Genomic DNA, 24,802 nt, shown 5'->3' on the forward strand with positions numbered 1-24,802 from the left:
GAGAGAATTTCAGTGGAGTAGAGCAAACGTGGGAGGATGCACACAAGCGGTAGGGGACTGATGGGTTGTGGAGCAGAGAGTAGGACAGGGAGAGTACTGGGAGATGCATTTGACGATGCAGTGATTGGGGCCAAGACCATGCGTGTATTTATAGATGAGTAGCAGCTATTGAGGCCTGTTTCATACCGAGAGTATGTACCCAAGTGTGCAAGGGGTGGGCAGCAGCAGGAGAGGGTTATTAGGTAGGCCCCGACACCTAGGGATACGGTCTCCTGCTATTTACCTATATTCTTGTGCAAAAGTATGACCGGCCTGACTTTGACTTTTCTTGAAGCTTTGCTGAAATCCTTGAGAGTGTATTATATGCAAGCTGCAAATGGGGATAGTTGGTTACTGTTCTGGTGCTTAGGCCAGTTGGTTACTGTTCTGGTGCTTTGGCCTACCTGTGGCATCGACATCTTCCTCCTTACGCTCTAGGATTCACTTAATGCAAAGTGCTTTCTTGACGCAATTAATGACCGTGGAATAGGTTTTAGGTTTTTCCTTTAGTGATTTTTCTCTGATTATTTTTGCATCTGTGCCTAAATATATGTAGGTAATAACTAACACGGGAAGAATTGTACATAAATCCGACGTGCGCAAAGACGCTGCTTGGTCTGGATAGGAGGTGCCTACCCGCTCCATTGTGTGCTGGATGTGGAAGTCTTTGCTCACGCCCTTCGCTGGGGTAAGGAGGGATGTGAAGCGGGTGTATTTTGAAGTCCGTACACAAGGACAGGAATAGGACTGCAGTTCCTCCTCTTCCAACTTTTAGTATCATTTAAAAGGCAGCCAGGCAGTCATGAAGGGCAGAGTGGAGTGCGTGAGTTAAACATTGCAAAGTCAAGTGATTTTTGTCACTCGCAGCTGGCACAAACGTTAGAAGAGGAGCCGCACTGCCAGAATATCAAGTGACTTGCTTCCTACTCATGTTCACGCGCAGTCTTATAAAGTTTATTTTTTCAGTTTTGTGATGTTGGGTCTGGCGTTTTGGGCTGTATAGTGTTCTGCGGGTGTAGATTATTGTTTCCGGGGCCTTTATAAGTTTACTTTGAGGCATGCTTTATTATTTTACTGTGGCTTATGTGGATGACGCAGGAGGCCTTGAAGGTACTCAAGGATTTGAAGGGAGTTGACGCAAGGATTTCTCGTTTCACTGAAAGTATTTTCATTTCGTTGTTGGGTGCCAGGTAAAGTCAAGTTGCCTGGTCATTTTAGCCCAAAACAGTTTGACTTTGGCAATGCCTAATAATTCTTGTAAGGTGGTACACTAGGGAACCCTTGTCTTCTGTCATTCAACCGCTTCCTGTCCTCTTTGTTTTTTCTGAAATATATACCAAATTGTGGAAGCCACTCTACTGGAAGGAACACGCTTCAAATAACCTCTTTTATGTGAGGTTTCCCATTCAGGAGAGTCTCTGCTTTTTCTGTTTCCTGAATAAGCTATACCATTTTACCACCAGTCGTCATCCTCTTCCCCCTTGATTGTTGGTCTGCGCTGTCCTACTTCTCTTCAGCCTTGGTTACCTTTCTGGTTTCTGCTTTCGATGATTCCCTTTCTTGACCCCAAGACACCTTACCAAAAATCATTTAATCATCTCTGCACCAATCCTTTTCCATCTTCACTCAATTACCTTTTTGTCTCCAACCCTGTAATGTGCATCTTCGTCACAGCTTACGTCGTCTTCCATGGATGACTGTGTTCCTTCTCCTCAGTTCAGTGCAGTTTGAGTGCTCAGAACATGATTTTACATGGCAAGAAGCTACATTTAGAGAACAAACAACATTTTAACAAAGTAGGACTCAGTAGTTGTGACAGAATGCCCTTGCTTGCTCTAGGAGTTGCGATGGGGTGACCAAGGGAGGCCAGGCACCACTGCCCCTTACATGAAGCAGGATACAGGGTGGCGTGGAGAGGATCCTGTTCACTAGCCCACCCGCAATATTGGCAGGGACTTTTCACAACGGACTAACAGTCTGAATAGCCCCTTAAGTTGTTTGACGCCAGAGTGACATCCACGGAGGAACAGAGCCCACAGAAATGATTCTGAATTGCATGCTTTCCAAGTAGAAGTTAGCATCCCCATTGCCCTAACTATCTTGTTCAGACGTTGGGACTTACAAGCATGGAAATCCCCGCTCACGCGTATATTACCGGCTGGGTCTTGGAAGTACAAGAGAACAGTGTTCAGGACCAGCAGACCTACACACGCACACGCCCTTCAATCAAACACAATATCTGGAAATCCAAGGTCGCAGACTGCCTATAAAAAGGCTCTGTCAGTGTAGAGGAAAGGGCCAGGCTAGAGAGACAAACTCAAAGGAAAGACCACCCATGAGGGAATCATGCCCACTCACAAAATCGGGTTCTTGAATACGCACACCTGAAATCCTTAGCCCGAAAACCAATCCCATGGATGGTGTTGAGATAATGTAAAAGGCAAGCAGAGGGACAGGATAGGCTTTGTTTTTGGAGAAAGCCGAGGCAAGTAGCAGAAGCATGGCACAGGTGAGCAATTGATTACTTTGGAGGTGGCTGGAGGAACGGCAGGTAGCTGGTAGAAATGTGATTGTCCAAATTGATGGAGAGTAGAGAGATTAGTTTGGGATAAGGAAGGAGTAGGGGAAGAGCATGAGGTTTTGGAGGGGTAAGCCCCAGAGGTTGGATGGAGTGAGATTCAAGAGGTGGGGAGAGAGAACCCCAGAACTCTGGGGCAATAACCGAAGGGGGAGAACCCCAGATAAAAAGGAAGAGGTGGAGTCCAAGGGGAGAAGTAGTGAACAACCGTAAAAAGGGGATGAGGGGACAATCCCACAAAGAGAAAGACATGGTGAGGCGGTGGGTAGAGATGAAAGACACCCTGGAAAGGAGAAAGGAATGAGGAAAGGAGGACCACAAGGAGGGTAGGCCTAGTAGAAGTGGAAGGAAAAGACCAGAGAGGAAGCTTCAACAGGTTGAGATATAGTGTAATGATGGCACTCGTACATCTACCGGACCAATGTATGCCGGAGGAGGTCAAGGAGGTGGCGGCACATTGCAGAGGTAATAGGAGTTGAGAGCACAGAAGCAGGTGGTACTGAAGAAAAGGAGAGCATGAATTCCAAGGTACCACCCCTTATGAAGCACGAGGAGGACAGCTAGCAGGGTGGATTGGAAAATAGCCAGCGAGCCCCTGAGTTAGTCAGAAGCCTCTTCCTCTTGAGACACAATCTAACCTAGCAAACGCCGGCAGAAACCGCCGAGACGACACGTCGGAGAAAAAAAAAAGTCTTGGGGGCACTTAGAGAATATCTCAGACTGAGTGACTATTATCTGACCGGTATTGCTAGGTAGGGGATTCCGGACTTTGAGGCTTAATTCCAGAAAGTAACTGGTTGCTTACTTGTTTCTGCTGTTTATTTGACGTCAGTTTAAACCCGAGGAGAAGCCATCCTGTTACTCATTTGAGTTAAACGCCCTTTTAATTTGTTACTCGGAAATAAAAGCCCCTTTAAACTGCTACCTTGGTCTGTGCTTTTGTTTCCCGCTTGGCTTTCGTGACAAAGGTCACGGCTTCCCTTTAAAACGGTTGACTGCCGAGGCCTGCTTTACCGGAAGTACAAGGTGACCTATTCCTGGCCTGTTTCTGCCTTGCTTGGTGCTCCTAGCTGGCAAAGTTGGCCGCTTGCAGATATTATATGCAACCTATTTTAATGAATACAAGTGGTTCTAAATAGTGATCCGTGATGCACGACTATGTTGAACAACATGGTATGTGTTAACATGTTTGTCTTTGATAATTCGTAAATGGACTTTGAAACTGAGCTTGCTGTGTGCTAGAAGCAACTTTCATTCTGTAACCCATCCTTTGGCCGGTCCCTCATACCTGTCTACAGACCCTGAGGCATGTTGCTGAGTTTCATGGCCACGTTCCATTTGGCGAGGTTAATCATTCCGTGTGATTAATGGGGCAGTGTTTGCGGTGCTTGAGATGTTTTTTTGCACGCTTGCTTCCACCCATTTTTGCGAACACTTCTGCAAAAGTGCTACGAGTCGTGTGCCCCTTCTAAGCCTGTAATCTCTAGCACCGCTGCAATTGTTTTTCCAGGTGTACTGTTATGTCTCTCCTGGATCAGATATATTTCTCAGTAGATAAACTGGCCATATAGGACTGCACCTCATGCACACACTTTCTGGAGCTAACCGAATTTAAACCGACGTTTTTGTGTGAATGGAATGTGAAACGTACTAAAGTGGAATCATACCTTTCTAATTCCAAAATGCAAATCTTCATGCTGGCATCAACGTATAGGGCTTATTAACACAACTTCTCCTGGTACCATTAGACTCAGTTGGTTTTCATCATGGCTGTGTTACAAAACCTTATAACCAGCCCATACAATACTAGGGTCAGCTGGAGCACCTCTCAAGTCCATCACACAACCCATCGGTAACTCGATCTAGCAAACGGGCTTAGCCGGCCTAGAATATGCCATCATTTAATCTGAACTGCATGTACCAGAATCCTCTATTCACATATTACTGATCACTACCTTCGGTTATCACGCATGCATCCGCAACCATATCCCACCACCCCCTCCCTGTGCGTCTTTCCCCTCAATGTGTTAGTCTCATTGCTCTACACCATTCTTACTCGCCGGTCTTATCTTAGTCCAGCGTATTCTAGCTTAACCCTTCTTTACCCTCAGACCAAGGTCTAGCTACACCCATGCAGGGCCGCAATATGCTCCATCCTCGATGGGATTTGGGCACACTGATACCACTACGGTGGTGCAGGAGGCCGAACAAATGCCAAATAACATAACATATATGGTGGTGTTAGATCAAAAGCATGCGATTAGATAATGAGGGATTTTTAAGTGTCCCACAACTGGAATCACTGAACGCTACCTAAAGAGTAAAATGGACCGCCTGACATCTCCTGCCCTAATCTCGAAGCAACGTGTCCGTCAAAGGGAGCTACTGCGGTCTCGCTGAGTTATTACATCGATCTTCAGAGAGCGGACTGAAATGTCTTGCATAGGGTTTTTTGGTGGGATTGCAGAATGCTGACTCTTTGGTTGAGCCAACTTGGCTACTTATGCCATATTTTAAGTTCCATGTGTGAGCATTATCTATTAAAGCTTTCACATCTGCAATACCTTTAGGGGACTTATTAGTTCCTTTTTTTATTTCTATGTGCAAATACTGGCTTTTTTTGGTCCACATAGACTACTGACATGCTATAAGAGAGTGTGATAGCTTGTTCTCTTCACATCCTGGCACAACCAATGTGTGAAGGGAAAGGTTCTTCCATCCATTGTTTCCAATCTGGAGTTGTATAAGCGACAAGCTAGGTAGTGAAAGCATTCTCTGTGGACTAGTTGCATTTGCTGTTGTTGCGAAATGTTATGTGCATTAAGTGTGTTCTTCTTGATTTTTTGTTCTTTGATTCTCTTGGCCAGGGACATGGTTCCTTTTGCTGCCCTCTCCTGGCACCCCCTGCAGGCTTTCTTCTCAGAGAGCCTTTGTTTGCCTTCATTCAGTCTTTCTTGCACTTCTCCTGCCACGCTTATGTGACCAATTCATGCTGCCTCCGCCTCCTGCTGCTTTGAAGAACTCTGCAGCTTTTGTGTTCGCCTCTTGTATTTTTCTCGGTTCTTTTTGTCTTTTGGCCTTTTGTCCACCTCTGTTCTAAATGGCCTACATTATGCAACATGCGCCTTAATAGTGTGTCATTTGGCCACTTAACTTGAAGACTGGAGCAGCCTTGTGGAAGTCGGATGTCATTGCCCCATTCATTACATTGTGCCGAAACAGCACCGAAAATGAGGTTTGCTTGGATTAGGACTAGCAAAGAATGGTACAAGGGCTTTTCTCTTGTACCGTTTGTGGTTGGGGAGGGGTTGCTGGTGAGACCAAGGTCCGGGTGAAGCACTAGACTGTGCAGCAAAAAAAACATTGAAACATGCCACCCTGGACATTATGACCTCAACATGCTTCCGATGAAAGGCGCAATCAACGTGCAGCAGCAGTTCCTTCGTAACCGCCTCGGTTGATTGTCACCCTCATAACCAGATAAGTACATCTCGAAGTTCATCTACTTTTCATCAACTAGGCATGTACGTTTTCTCTGTATTGTACCATATTTAGCCTGCTCTACTACAGTGCTGTACACCTGTGTTTCGCCCCAGCGGGCTTCATTTGCCTTTTATTACTGCTCTGCCTGTTTCGCTTACGTATTTTGTCTTTTTATGCATTACTGTGCCTGTTTTATTGCCTCTTCGGCGCTTCCCCGGTTTAGCTGGAAACATCATATTACCATTCATGGGATATGAGAAGGGATGTGACAAAGCAGTTCGGGCTGGACTACCCCTTTTGGGGTCGAACCAGTCCTGATTTGCATATGGGCTTTCCCTTATTGTAATGGCTTGGCAGGCGAAGAACGATGGCCTTGAGGGTTGCCAGGAGCAATGCCATAGGTTAAGATTAATTCTAAACCTTCCAGTCATTACCGCTTTTGTTTTGCTATAGTCACCCTGAGTGGGACGGGTATGCCCAGACGTGGGGCCCGGGCCTGTAGGGCCTAGAAACCCAAGCTACTCCTCACTCATGAGGCCCAACAAGGCTGAAACATCTTTGGGCATGCTTGTGGTCTCGTACAGAAGGGATGTGACCAAGCAGTTTGATCTGTTCTGCCACTTTTGGGGTGGAACCAAGCCTGATTTGCATATGGTCTACCCCCTTCTGTAATGACCTGGCAGGCAAAGCGCTATGGTCTGGAGGGTTGCCCAGAGCAATGCCAGAGGTTAAAATTAATTCTAAACCTTCCAGCCATCACCACTTTTGTTTTGTTTATGGGATATGTGACAAATTGAGGGAATTTGTCCTTTCTCCCCTGGGGGAAATCCTTTCGAGCGAGTCTAGGGAGGGAGGCTCAGCAATACCCTGCCTAGAGGTAGAGGCAAGTAGTACCTCACAGGGAGAGACTCCCCGTTAGGGGACAAGGATTCCCGTGAGGAACTCCCTACAGTGACAAAAACTTTGGCCTATATTAGATGTTCTCCAACTCAGGAAATCTCTTTACAGTCAAACTGGGACAAAAACCCTACAGGGATGCCATTATTTTGATGAACAGGATGATGTCCCTTTAAATAGAATTTAACAGTCGACTAACATAATCGCAAGTAATGGAAAGGTAGAGAGAGGAGAGAGCAGATGTCGTTCTGGGAAGAGAGACGCAAAACCTGCATGAAGCAGTAATCTGAGAGCCTGCGTGATTCAAACTTGCATTAGCGGAACGCTGCCGCATAGCCACGAGGAGAGCATTCAGTCGGGCAGGTGCCCGAACGCCAAAGGTGGTGGGACCACAGAGAAATGTCGGTGGTCCAAGGAACCTCACCGAGACCATTGCAGAGGGGGAGCCAGAAGCAGTCCGGTCTCACAGTGCACGACCGGATTACCAAGGCGAGACAAGAAGCAAACTGAGAACAGGAACCCGCAAGAAACCCTCCATCCAATAAGGAAAACCGCCAGCGGTCGATAACCAACAAGAAAGGTCCCAAGGTACCCAACTCCAAAAGGCGCTTTCCATTGAACAGGAAGGTAATGCAGTAGTACAGGAGTAACGGTTGGCCTCAAGGAGGGAAACGTTCTGTTGTCGATCCAACTTGTCTCAGTATAAACTCGACAATACCATTTACCCTACAACAAGGCAAGAAAGAGTAAAAACCAGAGAGGGGAGATTATTGAGAAAACCAATATTGTGAGAAAGTATGATGGCGTGAAAACCATACCCTGAGTAAAGGGAAAAGACTCTGAAGTAAATACAAAGTGTAATCGTGAGACAGCTCAAGCAAGACCCTGGGAAAAGAGATGGGATCCTAAAGGAAACACCAAAGGTGATAATTTGAGAATCTAAATCATAGCTAAGAAACAGTTACAAGTTGTGCCACAGATACAAGGTGGGTAAGACCCATCTGAGGTAAACGATATTAAAGTAAGGAGGAACCAACCCTCCATCCAGGAATATGAGTGTATAGTGAAAGATACAGTAAAGGAAGTGAAACATGTCAGACGTCTACAAAATAGGCCCCTAGAGAAAAGAGACGTCTTAGGCCCGTTGGAGGAATTACGAAGACTGGTCAAGGAAACAACAAGAAGATATTTGAAAGTCATATTTTAAAGGATAGAATGAGACTACCAGTATCTAAGGAGAAGGGAGTCATTCCCCAGGCCTAAGTTAGTTTAAATAGGTATAGGGTCAGTTAGGATAGATTTGAAAGAGGACTTCTTTATTTTGGTCTTCCAAGACTTACTGACAAGCACCTCAGTTAGTTTGTTAGATAGAGAACTCTCATATTGATAGGGAAAGTTAGGCATTAAGCTCATAATTTGAATAAACCATCCAGACAATGTAATCTGAGAAGCTGTAGCTTCCTTCTGACTCACCAACATCGCTACCAGTTTATTGAATGTTTGTGTTTTTGTTTTATTTTTGTACTTTTCCCCTCACAGATCTTGCCTGTTTCTGGTACCCATTTGATTCCGTAAGGCATTCTTCTCGGCTCACCGGATGTTTGTTTGGTGTACATACTATTTAAGAGCTTTAGGTGCAGAGAGGAAGAACAGCAGTTAAAGGGGGCTTTAAGCAAACCAGGAATAAGCGTTTTGGCGAGGATTTCTTTATTACAAAAGAAAATTGGAGAAAGGGCTATTTGACATTGGTGATCACTAATACTGAACTATTTTCAGAGCAGGCAAAATAAACAACTTGGACATTACTGTACGCAAGATTCCTCCTGTAGTCTTAAGCCACAATGCCCTTCTCCCTGGTGAATTTAAGGCCTTCTGGTCTACTGGAACTAGAGGGTGCATCAGAGGATTGCAAAGAAAATGAATCAATTAGAGTGCTCGCACTCAACACACATGAAAAGTGGGGAGGACCACCCGACTCGGCGTACCTGACCCTAAGGAAGAACACCCTGAACCTGGCGGGGGTGCCTGTCCCTGGGTGGCGTGTGGTGTATCGCCTACTAAAAAGATATAGAGGAGAGTACTATCCCTCAACCTTCTATACTAATGGCAGTGTCGGGAAACAGACACGGGTCGTCCAACAAAAACGTTTAAAACAGTGGTAGACTCCAGAGGGTTAAGCAGCATACAACAAGGCAATGAATTAGGTCTTGAGGCTGCTTGATCTTGAACGTGGATCCAACCTGTGAATCGGGTCAACTGCTTACGTTCCGTCCAGAGTGTGCAACTTTAATGGTACCCGTAGGTCACTATGGTTTGGGTATGTAAGAGTACTGGTGGAGTGACCACTGGTGGATAAATAAAATGACCAGCCGGGGGGCTGGAGGGCTAGAGAAGGCTCTTATAAGAATGTGTGGCTCACTCAGTAATAATGAGTGTGCTACAGTAGGTAGTTTTTAGAGGATTGCGTCTCTTTGATAAGTGTATAAGAGATCAAACGTGGGTCATGAGAGCCCTCATGACCGAAAGGGGTCGACCGGTTTCAATGGCGTAGGAGATTCAGGCCATCTTCTTCAGGACCGTGATTTAGAATACAAACGAGTTTGCCAAGTGTTCAGTGAAGTGCTGAACAGGAAGGAAGATGCTGGTGTCTCCTGGAGGGAGACAAAAATAGGGGGGGGGGGGAAAGGAGAGAGATGGAGAACAGTCAATGAGGGGGGAAGGGAAAGGGGGGGTTGGGGTGTGGGGGGTGTTTGGGGGCACCAGGAAATTGGTGCAAGACGCTTGGGGGTGGTGCTTTAGACATGCCTTGAATGGAGCATGTGAGAGCAAGGTCAGTAATTAGTCAAAGATTTCGGGAATAGTGAGGGTGCCTGTGCACCAGTGGTGGGACTCCTCGCCAAAAGGAGGGGGAAGGGGGGGGGGTGCCAGACAGGGTCTCTATAGGTGACTGGTGGGCTGATACCAGGGAGTGAGAGAGGGGCGCTGGTGTGCACTAAATTGGATAGAAAATGTGCACTACAGGGTGGAGATGGTAAGCCCCTAACTCGTGAGCAATTAAGGGGAAGTGGGGACAACCAGCTCCCAACTACGTGCAAGAGGGGTGCCTGAGTAGTGGGGAGGCAGGCTGAACATACCTCAAAACCAGCATGCTTGCTGGAATAAGAACGGTGAATCAGGGTTACTCAGATCACCGAGCTGCACAGCAGGTAAAAAGTACCTGTGAGAAGTAAACAAACCATATCAGGTATAGTAGTCTGTGCTAGGCATATGGCACAGGTAACATAATGTAAAGGCCATGGTGCCTGAGTGTGGTCTGTACCTGTGAAGGGGGCAGCTGCTCTCCTCCGTGTTGTCTAGGAGCTGTGTCGCGCTTGTACTGCTCGAGACTGGTATTTGCTTGAAAAAAGGCCCAATGCCTATAAAAACAACAAGCAACGCGCTCGCGACTGCGTGCCGTCGCTGGCTCCCTGTGAGCCTCGAGCGTCAGAAGGCGATGAAAAAGCTCGAGCGCCTCTAGAAACAAAGGCTGAGCGCGCTCGAGCTCGGGAAGGGTCAGGCACCGCACTGGGCCTTATCCCTATAGGTCCAATGCTTGTAAAAACAACGAACAACGCACTCGCGCTGGTGAATGCGTGTCGTTGCTGGCTCCCTGTGAGCTTCGAGCATCGGGAGGCGATGAAAAAGCTCGAGCGCCTCTAGAAACAAGGGCTTAGCGCGCTCGAGCTCAGGAAGGGTTAGGCACCGCTCTGAGCCTTATCCCTAGTGAAAGAGACGGGGTCTGGAGGGAAGGAGTGCAAGGAGGGCGGGGGGGAGGGTGATAAATTGGAACTAAAAGTAAAAAATAATAAATATTAATAAATAATAGAAATGAAGATATGTATATATAAAGGTATATATGCTAGAAATAAATTGAAATTATACAAAAATCTGACAAGTGGCAGAGCAGAGAAAGAATGAAAGGGCGATGGAAAATGGTTAGTTGGGTACAAAGGGGAGGGGAGGTCCCAATGAACCATGATGAAGAATAGGCATCGAGGGAGCGTTATGCCTGTTTATGAAAAAGATGGACAAGTAGTGGGGGACATGGACAACTCTTGGAATGGTGGAAAGTCCAGGAGGGACAAGGCGCATCGTTGCGTAAAGAACCTGAAAGGCACGTACTTGCAAGCACGTCTGGTATGTTATCTTTAGGACAACACTGCTAGTTCATGCCACTGGATTTGTTCATTCAAACCTTCCAAGTAGGTGTTGAGTCTATAAATCCACACCTGTTCTTTTTTGTGGTAATTGCCGCCTCTGCGGGGCGGTGTGACTTTCTCTATGATAGTCCACTTGAACTGGTCAGCTGTGTGTCCTTTATCCAAGAAATGGGACACCAAGGGTGCGGTAAGTTTGTGCGTTCTTATGCATGATTTATGTTCGGTCATGCGGGTCCGAACTGGCCTATTTGTCATGCCAATGTATCTCAGGGTGCAGGGGCAAGTTATCATGTAGATAACGCCCTTGGTATTGCAATTGGTAAATGTGTTCTGTATCCATGGTGTTTTCCAACCGATCTCTATCTGTGTAGTTCTAGAGGTCTGGGCGCACATGGAGCAATTGCCACAGGGTGCATGACCCTTGAGGGGTGGAGTGTTCCAAAGGGTCCCCTGCGTGGGCTCATCCCTAGGAATATTTGGTGTGAGGGTTTTAACAACCTTATCTCTAATGTTGCGACGTCTCTTGAGGGCAAAGCGTGGAACAGAGATGGTGGAGGCGCCTGTGTTGAGAATTGGCCAAAGTCTTTTAACTTCCCGTTTGATTTTGCTGAGAAGGGGTGAAAAACTGAACACCGCTGTGAAGGTGTTAGACTCACTTGGTTTGGTATGTTGTTGTAAGGTGATGGAACGTGGAATGTTCCTAGCTCGTTTACAGGTATCCTTGATAATCCTCTTGGGATAACCTTGCTCAATGAGTTGCGTCTGGAGTTGTTTGGATTGTCTGGTATAATCCGTAGTCTGGGAGCACAGCCTCCGGTAGCGTAAGAACTGTCCAAAGGGGAGATTGTCCCTGAGGGCCTTAGGGTGGTAGCTGGAGTAGCAAAGCAAGGCGTTTCTGTCTGTGGTTTTTCTGTAGACGCTCGAGGAGAGGCGCCCGCTTGTTGCTGAGATGGCCAGCTCGAGAAAGTGTGTGTTGGATCTATGTCTCTCCATAGTGAACTTGAGATGGGGGTTGAGGGAGTTGAGCCAAATATCAAAAGCCTCTATCTCCTGTTCTAAGCCTCTGAATATCACGAAAATATCGTCTATATATCGCCGTCATACAGTTAAATGGGCGAGATATGGATTGGTTGCGGGATGGATGTGTTGGCGTTCGAATAAGTCAACATATAGATTGGCGAGGCTGGGGGCAAAGGTTGCCCCCATCGCGGTACCCGAGATCTGTTGATAAAACGTATCTTCAAAAAGAAAATAATTCTTAGTCAGTGCTATCTCTGCCAGAGATAAGATGAAGCTAGGTGGGACTCCATGTAGATCCATACCTGAGTGTAACATATCGCTAAGCATCTGCAGTGTCTCTTGCTGCGGTATCCGGGTGTAAAGGGATTCTATGTCGATAGTGACTAGCCATTCTGTTTCTGGATCGTATGCAATGGTGTCTAGAAGGGTCAGCATATATGTCGAGTCTTTCACATAACTAGTCATTTTTGGAATCTGGTCTTTGATGAAGAAATCCACATATTGTGAAAGGGGTTCCAAAACAGAGCTAATACCAGAGACAATGCGACGCCCTGGTGTTGGTGTGAGCCCTTTGTGAACCCGCCAGGTTCAGGGTGTTCTTCCTTAGGGTCAGGTACGCCGAGTCGGGTGGTCCTCCCCCTTTTCATGTGTGTTGAGTGCGAGCACTCTAATTGATTCATTTGCTTTGCAATCCTCTGATGCACCTTGAATACCTACCTTCCCACAAAACCGTTTTTTGTTGTGTTACCAGACGTTACCTTGTTAACGGTTAAAGGATGAACACGGTGTACCATGCACCTTAGCTGTATAAGCTTTCCCTGTTGTTTTCTAGCCCTACTGGAACTAGAGACGTGCTCTTAAAGACAGTGATGGCACTCGCTAGTTTGATAGTTGACCTTAATAGAAATGACCATTCCAGGGTAATTTGGGAAACACTACGCCATTCCACTTTAAAACTCTGATGGTACACCGTGGGAGGATCACATGGGGAGGGCAAACCCTTATGAGACAAGTGAGGACCATCCATGGAGAACTCAATCCCACAAGCAACCTCTCTCGCCGTCTCACCCTGAGCAGGGTGCCACAGCTTCCCAAACCTCAATGTACCACTGTAAGGTAGACTACCTGAACACACTAACCCATACCGAGTCAGAGAAGAGCAGGGACTATACATATGAATTTTACTGTCAAACTGAGATGAAGATGATTCAGAACAACATGCAGAGGCATAACATTAGAAGTACAGTGATGAAGAAGAGGTGTAGAGGCTGAGTAGCACTGCGTAGAAGCTGCAAGAAAAATCTAGTCGACATGGACCCGATATTTGCATGAAACTGAGCAAGGACTCAACCTAATGTCCGGCCCTCATTGGAGGAACAGCAAGGTCTGAAAAGAAAGAAGTAGACAGGAAGCCGAGGCAGGAGCATGCCACCGTAAGGAGTGTCCAGCGTAGAAGCCCGCTCCAGGAAGATGGAGGAAAAAGCTCCTGGCATTCCCTGTAGCCGCTAGGCGTGTGGAGAGAATTACACACCAGCTGAACTAGTTACCCTAGCGGAGCTGCTGCACACCGCAGGGAAACACTGACCGGCAAGGAAGCAGTTCGGCAGGCCAGAAGTGTCTTGAGAGCCCTAAAATCACTGCAGACCGTGGAGAAAGGTATGCAGGTGTGAGGGGAGGCACAGGGGCCCCAAGGCATTACTGAAGAAGTTGTGAACAAGGAGGAGACCAGGAATCGAGGTTCTGGGACCCCAATAAGGAAAACCTAATTAACTGTAAGAGCATCCTGACCCATCATCAGTCTCCGTACCTGATAGGCTAGGAAGCCAAGTGGACTGTCCAAGATGGAAGCAAGTGAGTCTGGCACCCACACCCAAAAAGGTCATCTAAGCGGCATCAGTCCTCATCAAAGTCACAGTATACCCTTTTCTGAAGGTAACAAGAACTTTACCTTAGTTGTAGATTAGTAAGGGATGGAAATAGGTTTTGACACGACGGTGGACATTTGAGTTTGGACATTCTGACAGTCTCCTTAGTTTATTGGTTGAGGTAGGGACCACCTCTTAGTGTTAGGAATAGCCAGACGAGTAGACCGGGTGGGGGCTGAGTGGGCAAAGCCCACCCAAAATCTGTAAATGCCCACTCAGCAGCACTGGGTGGGCATTTACAGATGTTAATGTCACTGAGGGGGGCCCAATTACATTAGTTTCAGGCCCCACTTGTTAGACGATTCTGGGTACGCCTCTCAGAATAACTAGGATTCCTTTTAAACAATAAAAGTCTGTATGCCACCTTTGTCTCTTATATATTTCTGCACCCTTACACTGTTTATCTATGTTTTATTTATTGAGAATTTATAAGGCGCACTGTACAACAAAAAGGGTTTCTGGGCGCCACAAGGCAACAAGAGTGAGGGGAACAGGGGATATAAAACAGTAACGGTCCTACTCAGCCTTGTGACATTCAGATCGTGCAAGTGCAGTTAAAAGTGTTGGGGGGGGGTAGAGGAGTGGTGGAGGGGGAAAACAGCACAGGAATAGATGCAGGGGGTCGAGAGTGGGGATGGGACCAGCCCAGGTTCCAGGGGCCAGACAAGTGCTCAGGAAGGGGGGGCAGGGGACTGCCACCATCTAAGTGCGAGAGTGCGTGGGGCTCAACCCACCAGGCTGGTCAGGGAAGCGACCAGGGGAGAGCAGTGCTGGATTAGGGGGTACTGGTGGAGACAGGTCAGGGTGGGCCAGGTTCACTGTGTGACTCAAGTACGCCAGGCCGCTAGTCGCACTGGCAGGTGGGGGCATTTAGCAAGGAAGGGGAAAGGAGGTAAAGAGCAGTCTTGAGAAGCTTCCAGAACTTAAGGCGGTCCGGCTCAAGTCTGAGAAGGGAAGGGAGGACATTCCAGAGGGAAGCATCTGCCAAAGAGAGAGATCTACCCCACTCTCTGCTTGGAAAAACATCTGATCTGCAGCGAGTTAGAGCTAGAAAATCAAAGGGCTCTACCAGGGAGGTATTTAAGAAGAGAGCGAGTTGAATGTAGCTGGGTCCCAGAAGGCATTGTGGATGATGCAGCGGGTCTTGAATTTGATCTTTGCAGCCCCTCCTTCCCTTTACTCAACCTAGCCATTCAGTAATTCTTCCTAATACTGTGGATGATGCAGCGGGTCTTGAATTTGATCTTTGCAGCCCCTCCTTCCCTTTACTCAACCTAGCCATTCAGTAATTCTTCCTAATACTCCTATACGTCTGAGGATGAGTAGAGCAAGGTTGATTTTAAGTAGTGCCCTTATGCCCTTTTTACATCTTTGCCTGGAGCAGTTGCCACTGCATGTCATGCCTGTTCTTGTGGCCTGTGCACCATCAAGTGAATCCGTACAGCTTAAGTGAAAGTGAGCAGAGGGTGTCTGAAGCATATCAAAGGCTTCCTCTTGTTCCTGCAAAGATTAGCCTCTGCAGCAGACCACAGTCTTGCTCATTTCCTCCCTACCTTCATTTCAGTACTTTGTGGTCTTCGCAGTGGAAACCTCTAAGCATTCCGTGCTTCCCTTCTGCAAAATGCACGTGGCTTACAGGAAATCTCCTGCGCTGCAAACCTGGTCCAGAACCAGGTCAGAGACGGGCTCGCTGCGCCGAGTGAAAAATAGAGTATCCCAGCGGGGGCGTGTGGGAGGGAGGGCCTGGGAGGTGCTTCTATGCAAGAGAATTACAGAGGCAGTGTGCAAATGTAAAGATTGTGCAAAGAGTAGATTAGCTGACAGGTTTTACTGGTTGAGTGAGTAGCGAGGGCATGGATCAGGCCATACAAGAAGTATAAATACTTCTAACTAGACTAAGTATGGCCGTGGTCACGTTTAGGTGAGGCCCTGCAGAATATTGGTCTTGCAAAAAGTATGAGTACCAGTGAAGTATTAATGTATTAGAAAATGTATCCATTTGCAGCACAACGGACCCACAAAATGGGTGGAAAGTCAGCACATTCACCTCCAGTTCCGAGCTGGAGGTGTATACTCCGAGTTTCCTCCCGACTCAGGATTAGGCGAAGCGGTAATGCGGCGGTAATGGCACTAGCGCCGCATTTTTACTGCTCCACCCAACTCCTGATGAGGCCCGTAGAGTTAGAATATATGTGATTTGGAGGCATGTGGCCACATGGAGGGGTGAAGGGTGTGATGAGATAAAGCCGCCTTGGGAGACGGCAGTTTGCTAATGTGGGGGTCCTGTACCTTGATGGTTCTTGCCATTGCCTTGCTCTTCTAGCATGTTCTCGCCCTGCTAGTAATGCACTGCAGGAAGACGATCCAATGAAATCTTACAAAAAAATGTGCTCTCGAGTAGCCTCATCTAGGTGCAGCCTCGGCTCTTCTGCACCTAAATAGCGCTCTAGCCTCGGCTGATATTTGAGACTAAAGAGCTATATTTTACTTACTAAATCGCACAATTAAACACGGAGCCCCGGATACTGTTGGCACCGCATGGCAGCTGAAGTATCGCCAAGTGACAGTGCACCCTCGCTCACACCTCCAAGTGAGCGTGGGAGTGGCTACGGGAAAGAAGTAGCCAGAAAAGTGGCCTGGCTTGCGGCCTGCCGTCTGTGGTAGCGCGCGGGAAGGAGGCCGAAGCTGGAACCATGACGCACCGACCGTTGACTCTCAGGGGACGTGTAAGACCTGCACTAGGTATGTTAGCAGCTTCTCCGCGGGATGACTGCTGCTACTGTGGGGGGAGGCTGGGCCTCCGAACCGCACTGATGCATTGCGCTGCGCCCCCGTGCGACATGGCAGGAGTGCTGGCATCAGTTGCCTCCCTAACTCTGAGCTGTGTGGCAGATTCTGCTTTGCCCTGTGTGTCGTTCTGATGTAGGGTGAGCAGGTTTTGGCGAACAAAAGAAACAGGACAGGCCGAAAATATAAAAGTAGGACTAAAACTGCAGGCTCATCAAACCCCCCCTCCCCCCACCACGTCTGTGCCCCCCCCCCCCATGGGCTCAAACATTAAAATAAATATACAGCTATCTATATATAAACTGCAGCGTTGCAAAATGATATGCCGCTATCGTTTTGAGGAGCTTTTGCTTTCATTGTAGTTACAGGCTTTGCTAAGCTTGTTTATTAACCAGTCTCCATTGTTCAATCAGTAAATGCATATGGATATTACCAAAAAGGTTAGAGGTTCGAGACTGTCCTGATGTGTCTCACAAATGTCAGCTTGAATTGTTGCATTTTCTGCAGCCACCACCGTCCCTTTCCCAAAACCGGGACGTCTTTTTTTAAATAAAAAAACCTCTCGGGATGTAAGGAGGGACAGAGCCTAATTCCGGGACGTCTGGTCACCCTATTTTGATGCCACATATTGAATTGTTTGAAGCACAAGCACGGTAGATGATGATGATGGTGGTGGGTGCGTGCAGGGCCGACTTTAGGACCGGGCTGCTGGGCGGGATGGCTGGCCGGGTGCCACATTAGCCCCACCACGCCAGCTCGTGGGGAGAGAGTATTTCAAGGGCTACCTCAAGCTGGTGTGGTGGGAGAAGGTGCAGTAGGCGACCTATTGTATTAAAACGCAGCCCACTCTCGTGCTGGCGCTGGGCGTTCCAGCGCAGGAGGGGAGCGCATTTCACCTATTGAAGTGATTGCCTCTCCACTCTGGCGCAGGAGCGCGGCAGTTAACATATGAGTAGGGCGCTGATGCATTAGCATCGGTGCCCTATTGCAGTGATTAACTCCCTGCTCGCTCACTGGAGCGGGGATTTCACAAAAATGTGGTGCCTCAGATCCACGCCTTCCTGCTGCTCGCCCTCTCCCCTGTACCAATCCTAACGCAGCATTGTGCTTGCCTAGTCTTCAATGTCCATCTACCTGCCACCTCAAAGTCTCGGGAGGATAGCTCAGGGGCAACATGCTCGCCTTGGAAGCAAGACGACACAGAGCACCACAGGTTTGATCCCTGAGTCCGCGCTTAGAAACCTCTGGGTATTAAGCGCGTTATAAATAACCTATCATATCCGAACTGTGTGTAGACAATTTAGCACCAAGGCTGATACTCTAGCATGTGCATCATACCACAAAACCCTGCACTGCAGCTTCACCTCAAAATTATAAAATCATTGCAATATTTAAAAAAAAAAAAAATTTGTAATGAATGTGCTTAAAACTGATATATATCGAGACAGCAAAGTAGACCGTATTGTACACTTTGGGCCTCATTACACGGTAGGCGGTGGACCAAGGTGCTATTAGCACCTTGGTCCACGCCGGTAAAATACCGGCACCGCCTTGGTGGAAAGGGGAATTACCGCCCTAATCCAAGGTTGGCGGGGCGGTAATTCCCCCTTCCACCATTGCCCTTCCCCATTCCCATTTTTGCCCCATAGGGCATAATGGGAATGGGGGAGGTGCTAATTATGGTACCGCAAATTTGCGGTGCCGTAATTAGCACCAAGGTCCCTTAGCGGGTTGGTTTTTAACACCTGCTAAAAGCAGGCGTTAAAGTACCAACCCGCTAAGGGACCTCGTAGTAAGGCGGTAAGGGTTACCGGTCACCGGTACCATTACCGGTGACCGTTAACCCTTACCGCCTACCGTGTAATGAGGCCCATTACCTCTTGTATATGGACTTATAAATCACACGCTCCTAGGGTTTTCAGCTTCAAAACTGGTTATCGCTGCTGCGTTATCTATATTTTAGGTAATTTCTCGCTCTGTTGAAAGTGCAACTAAAGGCAATCGCCACATTTTTAATTTACGGAAACTCCTCTCAGCTATTAGTAACAGCAACTGTAACTAAGAGTCTCTTGGCAACCCACACATTTGGAAACAACAAATGTCTGCGATTAGTGAATACGTTGCAACAAACAAAACATGATCACTGTTCACCAGCATACTTTTTGGCTTTGCCAGTTCTATACTTTATTCTACACTATAGCGAACACTGCAAACTGAATCACTTCTGGGGACTCTCAATGTTGTCAGATAAGGCACCGTGATATAAAATGATTGCCCAGGATTACACTCTTTAGTTACGTGATGAAGCTGGGAATTGATGCCAGTCAGCAATTTGGATACTTGACCACATAGTCAACCAGCTCTAATTGGTACACATCATGGAATCTTTACCCTTGATACCAAATAAAAAAAATGTCATGCCACATTAAGAAAGTAAAGGCACACTGGCACTGTTAATGTACGTCCATTTGGCCAAGTACTGACACTTAGGTTTGCTGTACCCTTGATGCCAAGTAAACAACACCTTGAAACATTCAGAAAGTATATCCCCGAGTGGCACTATTAATGGCAGCGGATGAAAGAATGAGTCTGGCAAAACAATGAAAGGTGTGGGCGAAATACCAAGATTGAAGGAGGCATTGAATACGGAAAAGGCAAAAGGTGTGATTTCGGGAGGGGGCGGGGTGGGTGGATAGCTGGTCTATAGGGCAATGCCCGAAGTGCAGGCCGGACATGTTTGTCTGGCCCAGATTTTTTCAGTCAAAGTTGGCCAATGGGGGGCCAGTTTGAGTTACTTAACTGTGCAGCACAGAGTTTTGACCAGAGATACTGTAAAATGCACATTTGCAACATGTGTGAGCAAAAAAACTCCCCCTGGGATACGACTCAAACAGCCTGTCACAAAAGGAGTGAATATTTGCGGTTATGGGACACTTTTGAATTGCGGCCTGAGCCAATTGTATTCCCCAGGCAGACGCTGTGTCTAAAGGTGGACGATGCTGGGGAGGAAGTGGGCTTGTTCTGTGAGATTGGTTAATGGTCCTTAGAAGGAGTGTTAGAGTTAAAGCAAATCAGTGTTGCAACTGACCCTCTTACTGTCCCACCTATAACAACCACCCATGGGATATAGCTCTGCCGTGAACTTTAAGTGGTTTGGCGATACTAGGTTATAAGACTGCAATATCGCTGATCATTAGTCGCCAGACTGTCCTGATTTTGCCATCTAAGACACACTCTTCTTAAACTCGGTCAGTGGTGAAACATTGCGCTTTCTTTGGAAAGGGAATAAGACTTTGACTTACTTTAATCACATTTCCATGTGGTCTAGCTGCTAAGTGTCTCGTCTGGGAGCTCAACATTCTGGGTTTCTATTTCACTCCTGGAATTAACACCACGAACCAAAGGGGAGTGCATTACATTTGTTTTTAAATCCCGGCATTGAACACAGACCCTCGACTCAGGGCCCTGTTCAGGGTGGCCAGACCCCTGGGAGTGGTTACACGCTTGTAGTAATTATTGGATCAGCTTGCATATCCTATAAGTTTAGCACCCTTTTTTTAGATAGTTCGTGGTGGAACAGTCGATGAGGATCGAGAAACTTCCAGGCTCTATTAGCTGTTAGTTGCCCGGAATTCTTTTTTTCAAGCAAAGCTGTGCCGACATGAACATTCTGCCTGTAGTCCCTCACCGTTCATGTATCCCTTTCTGGCTGCTGCCTCTGCTCACGCAAAACCTTTTTTGACCCCCTTTCTCCGCACCTGCAGATTTCCTGCCTCGGCACTGAGAGGGTCAGGCTACATCGCTCCCCTCCTGTCTCCCCCACGGGCCTCAGGTGATTATCACTTCTCTTGCTCCCTTTCATTTCCTGTCTGTCCCACAATCTCCCTGCTGTTTGATGGACCTGCCTCCGCACCGTTCTACGTGTTTTTAATGACTTCTCTCTGAGTATTAATTTTGGTTGTGCACTTTTGTACGACCAGAATTTGATTTTTTTTTTATACATTTATGTATGTGGGGTTAGGGAAGTAGGGTTGTGGGGATACTGGGAGGAGTGGTGGGGCATAGGTAATGGTGGCGGGGGGCGCCATAATAAAAAAAAATGGATTCTACGTAAAAATGGGTTCTATGTGTTTTAAACTTTTGTTTATTATGTCGTAATTCCCTCCTTCCTAACTCACACTTCCATCTCCTGCTCCCCCTACCCCCAATCCCTGCTTACCTACCCCCACATAAACATATAAACAAATGTCGAATTCTGGTCCAACAAAAGTGCACAACCAAAATTAAGACTTTCAAAAGGAAGTCTTTTCATTGAGATACGCCTCCACACGCCTCCCACCAGTCTCGAGCTCACAGTTTTGTGGGGTGCTATCTTGCTTCCTCTTTCACGTTGTGCCACGTCTTCCCAGCTGCACGGCATAGTGCCACTACCCCCCCCCCTCCCCCCTCCATTTTTTGTCCTCCCCAGACCCCATGCAGCCACTAAAAGATTTAGCAGCCTCGGCAATGCTAGGGATTATCAGCGTAGTAATTGGGCCGGAACGCGACGGAGCGGAGCTCTGGCAAGTTTGTTTTGCTGGAGCACTGCCGGAATTCTAAGGCCCAGGGGCTCGCTAGCCCAAGAAACTCTCCTATCTGTTCCCAAGCTGAGTCTCGTGCGCAGGCACCCCGCCTTTAGAAGAGACGTGCACACACCCGACGAAGCCCCACAGCCTGTTCAGAAACTGAACAAAATGGTATGCTTATCTTGCAATTTAAAGATTTTTTTGTTGTTCGGTTCAGTGTTTTTGACCAGTATAAATTAAATGGAAGATTCCAACGGACATTACTCTTTTAAAAGAGTTTATTGCTGAATCCGAATTATACATGTTTGAAATTTAAAATTGTGGGAATTCTTACGTTCCCAAAATGCTCTTTGCTTTAATGCATATCGCCAGACTTGTATCCCAAAAGGGTTGTGTGGCCCTCCTCCCCCATTGAGGAGAGGATTCCCCAAATAATTGTTTTCGATTTCCAGCAGTGGGGATTAGGTGTGCTGAACCCATCTTAATGACCATGCCATCGCTTGGGCCATTAAATCGGTCTTCCGGGCCCCCAATCCTGCCATTTCCAAGGCCTTGGGGTGCTAATGCAGAATTGGTGATTTATATTGCACTTTGTTCTGGATTCTCCTCTGGAAGATCACGTCTATCGGGCACAATGGGGTATCATACACACCCTCTTCCCAAGGCAAGCACATTACTCTTAAGCTATACGCCCACACCAATATGTTTTCCATCTCCTCTAAATTGCATGGCCCGTGATAAAATGTGTTTTTGTTAGTTTCCCTTTCATGAATAATTGAATATCTTAATTATGCTCGTATGGTTCAGACAGACCACATTAGTTTACTGGAATGGAAACACATGTACTTCTGTTGTACGAAGTGCGCCGAATCAGTGCAGCAGATGGAAGTGAATCAACAGCATATAGAAGCAGCGCCTTGAAACACTTGTGTATAGGCGCGTTATAAATGCCATATCATATCATTATAAATGCCATATCATATCAGTGCCTCTACCTGTTATTCCTGTAACCCGGAAGATTAGCCTCCTGGAAAGTGTTTTATGTACTTGAAAGTGCATGTTCCAAGAACATATAGATCACTGATTGGAAAGTGTTACAATGCAGGAATCAGTGTGCCTGTTTTTCACTGGAACATGTTGGATCAATGGTGAAGCGCTTCTCCCCGGGGGCATTTGTTCCTGATTTCTAATGAGTCTGTTCACCACTAGGGCACGCCTTTTCTTGACAGTAAGTAAGTAATCTTCATGCCCTGTCTGTTGCTAGCATTGTGTTCATCTTCACTGAAAGCATCTGTTCTTAATGGTACTGTCTTTCCTTTTGGAAAAGTCTTTTTTTTATGGATTAGAAAATGTGTGTTATTTGCTAACGTACCACCTTTTGGTGGGGCAAGTGTCTGCTGGTGTCTTTGGTCTCAGTGGCACAGCGTCTGTTCTTGATGATAGCATGTCTTTCTTTGGGTCTGTTCCTGTAGTTGATGCAGATTTTCCCTTTTCTGTTCTAGAGTTGATGGATTGGCGTGGTTCCTGGTGGCCCTCGTGATGTCATGAAGAAGTTCTCTCTGGTTCTAGTCCTGTGCAGCAGCTACTGATGGGAAGGTGTCCAATATGAATGTGAAGGATGTGGGAGGAAGGCGACGCTACGAGGACAGCGAGTTCACCTTGCACGTCTATCCGGGGAGCATCGCAGAGGGCACCATCTACTGCCCTATCACTGCCAAGAAGAACTTCACGGCTGCAGAGGTCATTGACTCTCTAATCAACAAGCTTCAGCTAGACAGAACAAAATGTTACGTTCTTGCAGAGGTCAAGGAGTTTGGTGGGGAGGAATGGATCCTCAACCCCACGGACTGCCCAGTGCAGCGCATGATGCTATGGCCTCGTATGGCACTGGAGAACCGCATCAGCGGGGAGGATTACCGATTCCTCCTTCGTGAGAAGAACTTGGACGGTTCTATCCACTATGGCAGCCTTCAGTCCTGGCTGCGTGTGACCGAGGAGCGTCGGCGGATGATGGAACGTGGCTTTCTACCGCAGCCGCAGCATAAGGACTACGACGACTTGTGCAGTTTGCCAGATCTCAATGAAAAGACCTTGCTGGAGAACCTGCGGCACCGCTTCAAGCAGGAAAAGATTTACACCTACGTGGGCAGCATTTTAATTGTCATCAACCCGTTCAAGTTTCTCCCTATATACAACCCCAAGTATGTGAAAATGTATGATAACCATCAGCTGGGCAAGCTGGAGCCTCACATTTATGCTGTGGCTGACGTGGCCTACCATGCCATGCTGCAGCGCCGGCGCAACCAGTGCATCGTGATCTCTGGGGAAAGCGGATCGGGGAAGACCCAGAGCACGAACTTCCTGATCCACCACCTCACAGCGCTTAGTCAGAAGGGCTTTGCCAGCGGCGTGGAGCAGATCATCCTTGGCGCGGGGCCAGTGCTCGAGGTAAGATTGGCTTGGTGCTGAAACATAAGCTTTGTATTGATGTGCTGTGGTGTAAAACATGCGACTACACTGTAAGACGGCATTAGGCATAGATAACCGTTCATGGTTGTACAAATATTCCTTTGACAATGAAATCCAATCCCTGCTAAGGTGCAGCCTCTGGGACCCGTAAACCCAGGGATCTACGATTTTAACTGAAATGGAGCACGAGAGTTGGCGGAGTCAGCAATTAGTGGATTATAGAGGGAAGCGCAGGGTTGTAAAGAAAGGCAGTGTTAAGAGTCTAAAGGCTCTGTGGAAGGAGTGAGATTTGCGTGAATCACAGAGTGACTGGGAGGCGCTCATTGACTAGTAGCAAGAGACGCTGTATTCCACATGGGGCAAAGGCAGGCACGCTAAGGGCTGATACGGGAGTAGACAGACTAGGGAAAGCAGCTGCATCGGAGGGAGGCGTGGCAGGGTGTAAGGCACAGGCGGGAGTGAATCTGAGAAACTGAGTGAGGGGATTTATGGTCAGGATTGAGCTGAAGAGTGTGGGCCTTGTCAGGGAACATGGAAGAAGGGATGTGACCTAGCAGTTCGGGCTGGACTGCCCCTTTTGGGGTAGGACCAAGCCTGATTTGCATATGGTTTTTCCCCTTCTGTAATGGCTTGGCAGGCTGAAAAACGATGGTCTGGAGGGTTGCCCAGAGCTTTGCCCGTGGTTATGATTAATTCAAAACCTTCCAGCCATCACCTTTCTGTTTTGCCACCCTCCCCTTTTGCCTGCTTCAGTTTGTGTATTTGCATGCTTTCCTCCCACTTTGTGCATCTTTTTCCCACATGTTGCACTTCTGCGAATGTATATCATTTATTTCTGGC

At 47.4% G+C, this 24,802-nt stretch overlaps 1 protein-coding gene across 7 annotated transcripts in view; it reads left to right on the top strand.

Annotated features, from left to right (window-relative positions):
* MYO9A (myosin IXA) overlaps positions 1 to 24,802 on the top strand; it is a 1,154,601-nt gene that overhangs the window by 105,299 nt on the left and 1,024,500 nt on the right. For all 7 annotated transcript variants that reach the window (XM_069624659.1, XM_069624658.1, XM_069624661.1 and 4 more), the window contains one exon: positions 22,996 to 23,941. In XM_069624659.1, coding sequence (XP_069480760.1) covers positions 23,099 to 23,941 — 843 coding nt within the window. In that variant the 5' untranslated portion in view covers positions 22,996 to 23,098. The remainder of the gene's footprint in view (positions 1 to 22,995; positions 23,942 to 24,802) is intronic.

Source organism: Ambystoma mexicanum, chromosome 11 (genome assembly GCF_040938575.1).
Source record: "Ambystoma mexicanum isolate Mex_15411 chromosome 11, UKY_AmexF1_1, whole genome shotgun sequence".
NCBI lineage: Eukaryota > Metazoa > Chordata > Amphibia > Caudata > Ambystomatidae > Ambystoma > Ambystoma mexicanum.